The sequence below is a fragment of the Solea senegalensis genome, linkage group LG3 (genome assembly GCF_019176455.1).
Source record: "Solea senegalensis isolate Sse05_10M linkage group LG3, IFAPA_SoseM_1, whole genome shotgun sequence".
In the NCBI taxonomy this organism is placed as follows: Eukaryota; Metazoa; Chordata; class Actinopteri; order Pleuronectiformes; family Soleidae; genus Solea; species Solea senegalensis.
In genome coordinates this window covers 5,014,487-5,022,063 of record NC_058023.1, presented here as the reverse complement: position 1 = coordinate 5,022,063, position 7,577 = coordinate 5,014,487, and the positions used below count along the sequence as shown (strand labels likewise).

Sequence of the window (7,577 nt, the reverse complement as noted above, 5' to 3'; positions counted from 1 at the left end):
CAATTCACTGAGCGGGGATAATGTAGAAATAAGTTGTAGATTACTTTGATGCAACAAAAGAACTATTGGGGGAAGAAGTAAATGAAAGACAAACAAAATGCTGTTATCTCATATCTTATTTACTCTCTTTCTCTCAACATCCACTCAGCAGAAAACCACTAAAGCTGGTCATTCTTGCCGTTGCCCAAATGTGGGAATTCGCACGCATTCGCACAAACACCTGGTCGTTTGGCTGCAGGTGGACAAACACGGCGTTGCCTCCGTTATCGGCCCCGTCATGTGACGTCTCGTGGTCAGAGGTCAAGACCAAATGCTCGTTGTTCTTCATGAGGGTCAGGTGAGTTGCGTGTGCTCCTCCAGAGTGAAAGAAGAGGGTGAAGTAGTAAACGCCCGTTACAGGTGCAGAGAAGATTCCTGTGGAAACAACGTTATTGACGTGGTAAATAAAGCCTGAGTGAATAAAGTGGCTGTACCCTTGTTGTCAGTCAACACATTTCTAAGGTAGATGCGAAGATGGTCTTCAACAGCTTCTTGAAGATAGACAGGGACGCCCCTGTTCTGGTAACCCTCAGTAGGTCATTCCACCAGAGTTAAACGACACATGAAAAGAGTCTGGATTGTCTTGTGCGGGGTGTTGGCACCGCCAGACGACAATCCTTTGATGAACAGAGTACTCGAAGGATAACATAATAAGCCTTTACGAGAGCATTTAAGTAGGTCGGAGCAGACCCAGGAAGCCCTTTGTAGGCTAGCATCAGTGAATGCTGCAAATTTGATGTGGGCGGCTAAGGGTAGCCAGTGAAGCACAGTGAGGGGTGACATGTGCCCTTTAAGGCTGACTGAAGACCAGGCGCCGCCAAAGTCAAACCATGTCTTTATAGTCCTTACTTTCTGCAAAGGGACACTGTCATTTTGGGATAGTAAAGGGACTTCCTCAAACTGTTGCCACAAGGTTGGAAGCATAGCATTGTCCAAAATGTCTTGGTATGCTGAAGAGTTAAGATTCTCCTTCATTGGAGATAAGGGGTCTAAAGCTCAAAGCCTGACTTAGACACCTGAATTCAAAACTTAACAGGTGTGGCCAAATACTTTTGTCCATATCGGGTATATAAAAGAAAATGTGTCAGGAAACTCTTCTCTTCACTGGTATTGTATTCAGTAGAGGACAAGCCAGTGGGAGGACATTTTATTGGATCAACCAAGATCCCGATGGCAGAGGTGGATCGCTGCCACAAAACGCGTTCAAAGGTACAGAATCCTGTGCAAACTAACTGAAGCACTTGAAGATATCGGAATATTGCAGGTCTAGAATAATGGCCATTAAGATATACGTGGCTAAAAAAGGCTTGTCTAGATTTTTTTCATATGGTTGTAGCCTAACTTGTCCATCTCAGGCGACAGTTGTCAAAAACAGAGGATGAATCAGGCATCACTCTATTACCTGTGTATTGATTGTAGGCGCCACCGATGTTTGTCAGCACTGAGTTGTAGATGAGTGTTGTTTCTGTGTTGAAAGGGCCAATGTGTCCACTTGCTTGTGCTGCCACACTGAAAACAACCTTCCCATTTTCTGCATCCACAACAAAAGAGAAAATGAGGACCAATTGATATGATACATATGACAGCACTCCAAAGAAATACAAGAGCTTTGATGCTATGAACGAGCAAAGAAACCCCAAACATGGCTACCCTTGAAGTAAACAGCTTTGCAAATGTTGTTGTTTAAAACATATTTTGGAATTTGACACACATAAATCATAAACATTGGTAGACATCAGGTCTTGGTTTTCGGACCATCCCATGGGGGCTATTGTCAGCCGTTATCATCAGACTCTGTAAAAGCTCTACTTTACCCTGGCATTTTTTGTGCTCAATCAGTTGGTTTTCCAACGCTTCCACTCTTTCCTTCATGGCAGCGAGCTCTTTCAGCTGGTCACACATGTCAGTATAGAAGAGAGACTTTGTCCCAGATGTCTCCGTTTCAGCAACTTCAAGAGCATCCTGGGCCACGGCGAGGCCACAGAACAGCAACATGAACAAAAACATTGCAAGAGGTTTCTCTGTATGCAGCAATCTGAAGTGCTATGGCCACATTGGCTGTTTTTATGGCTTGTGAGTTACTGGCAGAGGATAAAGTTCATCATTTGTTTGATTTATCTTAATGTCAACCATTAACTACAGTAATTAATGGTTAGTGACCTTGATGGCATGTTTCTATAAGGAATAGTGCCAAAAATTACCAGTTAATCGTTGTCCCGGGGGATCCCGTGGATACAGGTTACGTCATTGGCTTGCTAACGCTAACATTAACTAGTTTAGATTACGTGTCATTTGATTTGTAGCTGTAACGTTAGGCCAACATAATCAAGTGACACATAATCTAAACTGGTCACATATTCAACAGTGACCCTAAACCGGAAGCACTACAACACGTTACGCAAAATATGCACCAAGCATATAGAAGTTCTAAGATAACCCCTTTTGGTGGATAGCAGGGCGGATAGGCGTCTGGTGCCTTTCCTTCCTGTTCAAAACATGGAACGTATGTCCATCCAATGAGTGACCGAAGAGCATCCTGGGCCACGGCGAGGCCACAGAACAGCAACATGAACAAAAACATTGCAAGAGGTTTCTCTGTATGCAGCAATCTGAAGTGCTATGGCCACATTGGCTGTTTTTATGGCTTGTGAGTTACTGGCAGAGGATAAAGTTCATCATTTGTTTGTTTTATCTTAATGTCAACCATTAACTACAGTAATTAATGGTTAGTGACCTTGATGGCATGTTTCTATAAGGAATAGTGCCAAAAATTACCAGTTAATCATTGTCCCGGGGGATCCCGTGGATACAGGTTACGTCATTAGCTTGCTTGAAAGGCGTTATATAAATAAAATTATGGTTAAATTCATGTTTAATCAAAGCAGTAAATCTGTTTTAAACATACATACACACACACACACAAGTTTATTTTTTAATATGAGAGCAGAAACAAATCAGATTGTGTTGTTTTATTATCTGGACATTTATGGCGGCTTTCTCCAGTATTTTTAAGACTGTCCAGTGAGTTTCGATTTCTATTCTTCTTTGCTTGTTTCTTCTCTTCTTCAAGTAGAAAACATGTCATTGAAAGAGAAAAATGACAGAGGGTTAACCTCTGGGCTGCATGTGACGTTAGCTTTTGTTTGCCTCTTTGCTCGTATTCATCGCGAACGTCAGAGCTGGTCGTCAACAGTGTTTCTTTCTTCTCCTCCGCTTCTTTGAAAATCGTCTTCTCTAACTGACAATAGAAAATTTCCCATAGGGCCACAGTGCTTGTCCCGCGTCGGAAAACGTACAGAAGGCAACCAGACACGGCGTGTTTGCTTGCGAGATGTCACAAAAAAGAAATCTGGTACTGCTTATATTTTGCCGTAACTGGCTAAAGTATGATGTAAAAAAAATGGTGGTCAAAATTTATTCGTCATCATCGTCGCTCGTCATCATCATCATCATCATCTTCGTCACGTCATCATCATCGCGCATCATCGTCATCATCATCGCCATCATCATCATCATCATCATCATCATCATCATCATCATCATCATCGTCGTCCTCGTCATCATTATCTGGGTCAATCTTTCCGGACAGAACGTCTTCGATCCACTGCTCCAGCTCATCAGCTGAGGGCATGTCGTCCGGGTCGTCCATTTCCATCCACACACTGTCGGCCTGCCAACGATGACACACAAATCATTTCAATCAACAGCTGCTACCACCGAAGACAGCGATTTCATGGCCTAAACGGTCTATGAATCTGACTGGTACTTTAGATTCAGTGTGCGTGAGTCCTTCAAACTATCATTTTTGTTACTGCTCAACATCAGATATGGCTACGTTCAATGCTAGCTTCGCTGTTTTTGTGTTTTGCACAGAAATTAAAAAAAAATAACGTCTATGGTGGTGAGAGTCACCGGATCCAAGGTACCAGATATTGATTCAAGAACAACTGTCAAATTCATACTCCAAACATACAGGGGGCAGTATACGTTTCCCCTCCAGTAATTAGAAAGCAAGAGGCAACCAGTCGTGGCGTCGCCCATATGAATCTGAACTCCCATTTTGAAGACTTTGGCTTTTTGAACGTGATTTGGCTGGGGTCACGTTGACGTCTTGCAACCACAAGTTCAAAGGCGTGACCTGCTACTAATACATTTTGTTGTTTTGTTTTCCTCAAAATGGGACCAATAGACTGTAAAATCGCTGTTTTAGTGGTAGCAGCAATTCGGACCAATATTCACAAAATTGACAACAAACAAGACCTGAAACTTGTGATTGAGTCCATTAATCTACCATGAAAATGTTTCCTTTTGTTGTAAATTAATTAAAGAGGTAAAAGTACAATTAAACTTACGATAGTGTATAATATTGTACCATGGTGTCTCTGGCGATTCCCTACTGGCTAGTGCGCATATTGGGGCAAATGTTTAGCTAACGTTAGCTTGAGTACAGCTAAACTGAACAGGATTAAATCAGTTTACACATACTTGTTCATGTGGAACTGACGGCAGATTACAGAACACAGAGACTCACTACTACCTCTTGAGGGACAAAGTGATATTCCAAGATGGGCACGCTAGTTGGTTAGCATGCAGCAAACCAAATTTTGTGCATTCTTTAAACGTTTCAAAGTAAAATACTTACATTTTGCCCCTTCAACGCTACAAGCATACAACCATGTGCTATAATGTTTGGATTTTTCCTGAAATTAGAAAGGTATCTTACATCCTCAACATCAACAACACCAATCTGAGGAGTAGAGAGGTCGATGCGGAAAGTCTTCTCCCAGTAAGGAACCAGCTGAATGTGACAGAAGAAAGGCCATGGTTATATCAATGTATCCTGACATCATTTTGGGCACTGTTCTCTAACTCTCTAACTATTTGTTCACTTGCAAATATGATTAAAGATGTTGTTCGTACCAGGGGGAAATTATCAGGGTCGATCCAGATGATGCTGAGGTTTGGGTTATCAGTGTTTTCACGTGCCACTTCCTTCAGGATCTCCAGGAATTCAAAACCATCTAGGGAGGGGAAATTTCAAAAGTCAGATATGGTGGAGTATTGGTTATCTAAATGATCTAATCACCAATTAAATATACAAGTACCAGGGTCATCTTCCTCAGCAAAGGCAACAATGTGTTCTCCATTAATGTCATCCTCCTGTTTGCGGAGAAAGAGGGATACAACGAGGATTTACTCACTGGAAAGAAGTTAATCTGAGAAGTAGGTGACTTTTTTTTCTCTTACCCAGATCTCATACATGCTGTGAGGTTCAAGTTTTCTCAGTGTGGGCCTGAAACAATCACAGCATCATTTAATTTATTTTAAACATTTATTTATGCATTTTACTTATCCGGTATCGGATGGCGGGGAAAGCATTCCAGACGTCCCTATCCCCTCCAGTGGTTTCTGGGTCCACATCAGTGTCTCCACCCAGTGCGATGTACTGGGACGTCCTCAAAAGGAAGTGGTTCAGGAGGAATTCTGACCAGTTGCCGAAACTATTACCCTTTAAACTACTCCTTTTCACCCTCCTTTTTATCAAAAAGACTCAAGTCTGGTCACAGCAATGAAATATACGCAATGTTTGGCTTGAGAATTGACCCCCCCACTTATGGTGCCCCTGTTCCATAGCAACAAAATTCCTGTAGGAACACCCTTAAAACTTTTATGCATGACTTTGTTCAGCAAACTGCAACAACAGCATCGTTGTAAATATAACTACGTCCAAAGTAGGGGCCCCATGTGTCCCTTTTACCTGTGGCCCCCAGGTCGTTTTAATTGCCTCCGATAGTCATAGGTGACGTTATTTTGACATCACAACAGTTTGGGGTCTCACCTGTCGTGTTGTTCGATGTAGTCGACGAGCTCAGACTCGATGTAGGGCTTTCCTGGAATGGTGTCGGGTTCCTCCATGAACGGCTCGTAGAAATCAACTTCGTTGAGCTTCAGCTTCAGCTTCCTCGCAATCTGAGGTTATATATTAAACGTGAGCTTAACCGGACAGAAAATACAAAAAACGTGTGCTAAAAATGCTAATGCGGGTTCAAACCTTATTGTCAAACGTGGCATAGAATTTGACAAAGGGGTGGAACTCCTCAGCAGCATCGTCGAACTCCATGAAGTCTGGATGGAGAAAATTACTTTTTTAAGTTATGATCATGACTAGGCATGGGGTGAAAATCTATTGCTGCAGTTACTCTGACCAAAATAAATGCGATGAATGATATTATTTATCTTTAATTTAGTGTTTTTAGAGTCCTAAACGTTAACCGCAAGAGCCATTTGTTTGTACTCGACCTGCATTTGGTTCAAATTCATAAGCTTTTAAGATACAGGCACAAATAAGATTATTTGTCTCTTTTGTGTCATGTTTCATATTTGTACACATGGTGTTGTGTTATGTTATATTTTAAGGTATTGTGTCTTAATGGGCAGTGTTGTTTTGTGCCGCATTTCGCTTTGTACGAAAACGGATGAAGCAATGACGCGAACTTCATAAAAACAATAACAATGTGACCAAAAAAATGTGACAATAGGTTGTTATGGTATGAAAACATGTTAGTAAAAATATATAATTATATTTTGTGTGATCGTTTTAAATCATAAGGTCCTGGAATGACTGGAATGTAAAGATGCAGGCTCCCCCTTGTGGCACTTTGCACCATTTTACTACAATTATTCCGATCGACTTATTTTTCAGTGCTTTTTTAATGGCAATCTGTGATGATAAAAAAAAGTACAAATATTTTTAAGTCTTCAACCTACGAACAGATCTTTGGCTCTTGAAATATCCGACCAGTCTGATGACCTCGTCCAAGTTGAAGAAGCCCTTCAGCTCCCGCTCGTTGCCAATAATCTCCACTGGGTCTTCAATCACCTGCAGGAGTGAAGAGAGAAATTGATTAGCGTCACCAATTCCCTGTATTTATATGTGACGTACGGACGTTAGAGACTGGACGTACGTCATAGATGAACTCCACCAGTGTGTCAGCGGCCAATTCTCCGTCGTACTCGATGATCTCATTGTCTGCAAAGATGTAGATGCTCTCAACCTCTTCCAGACCTGGAGAGAGAAATAGTGTTGACAAGATTCAAGATAACTTTATTGACATTATATGTTTTTTTTGTCTTCTCCCTGGCCACACGGTTGGTGTAGTGGTTAGCACTCTTGAAACAAACTGTCCAGGGTGTGACCCCGCCTATCGCCCTATGTCAGCTGAGTCTTGGCACAGCAGATCGTTTTTTACACCTGATGCCCTTCCTGAGCCAACCCTCCCATTTATCCAGGCTTGGGACCGGCACTTGAAGTAAACTGGATGTGGCCCCCCTCTAAACTGGAACATAATTGACTAAACTGACATCAAGTTTTGTTGATGAAGACCTGAAACGAGCTGTAAGTATCTTGCCAGGTAACCAGTTTGCAACTAGTGAAGTCTTATTAACTTCTTATTTCCTGTCACCTGGAAACAACTCATTTGTGTAAATTAACTTACTAAATAGAATATTCATATTTCATACAGCAACATCTGGAAGAC

The 7,577-nt window shown here is 41.7% G+C and overlaps 2 protein-coding genes across 3 annotated transcripts in view; both read right to left on the bottom strand.

The window, feature by feature from the left end:
* Positions 1 to 101: 101 nt before the first annotated feature.
* On the bottom strand, positions 102 to 2,690 carry LOC122765893 (complement C1q-like protein 4). Its single transcript, XM_044020363.1, has 4 exons — positions 2,576 to 2,690; positions 1,854 to 2,001; positions 1,442 to 1,570; positions 102 to 414 (listed from the first exon to the last, which is right to left on the bottom strand). Exons 1-4 carry the CDS (start codon positions 2,618 to 2,620, stop codon positions 134 to 136), a joined length of 603 nt encoding a protein of 200 aa, XP_043876298.1. The 5' UTR covers positions 2,621 to 2,690; the 3' UTR covers positions 102 to 133.
* A 303-nt stretch (positions 2,691 to 2,993) lies between these two features.
* Positions 2,994 to 7,577, bottom strand: part of casq1b (calsequestrin 1b) — an 87,361-nt gene continuing 82,777 nt past the window's right edge. For both annotated transcript variants that reach the window (XM_044020360.1, XM_044020359.1), the window contains 9 exons: positions 7,005 to 7,105; positions 6,808 to 6,919; positions 6,092 to 6,165; positions 5,879 to 6,009; positions 5,287 to 5,332; positions 5,145 to 5,199; positions 4,960 to 5,060; positions 4,763 to 4,837; positions 2,994 to 3,709 (listed from right to left, as the gene is read on the bottom strand). In XM_044020360.1, coding sequence (XP_043876295.1) covers positions 3,512 to 3,709; positions 4,763 to 4,837; positions 4,960 to 5,060; positions 5,145 to 5,199; positions 5,287 to 5,332; positions 5,879 to 6,009; positions 6,092 to 6,165; positions 6,808 to 6,919; positions 7,005 to 7,105 — 893 coding nt within the window. In that variant the 3' untranslated portion in view covers positions 2,994 to 3,511. The remainder of the gene's footprint in view (positions 3,710 to 4,762; positions 4,838 to 4,959; positions 5,061 to 5,144; positions 5,200 to 5,286; positions 5,333 to 5,878; positions 6,010 to 6,091; positions 6,166 to 6,807; positions 6,920 to 7,004; positions 7,106 to 7,577) is intronic.

Coding starts and splice junctions, on each gene's coding strand:
- LOC122765893 (XM_044020363.1), bottom strand. CDS start 2,620: ATGTTTTTGTTCATGTTGCTGTTCTGTGGCCTCGCCGTGGCCCAG. Junction 1,571..1,853: donor TGAGCACAAAAAATGCCAGG/GTAAAGTAGAGC, acceptor TTGTGGATGCAG/AAAATGGGAAGGTTGTTTTC. Junction 415..1,441: donor CGCCTACAATCAATACACAG/GTAATAGAGTGA, acceptor TTGTTTCCACAG/GAATCTTCTCTGCACCTGTA.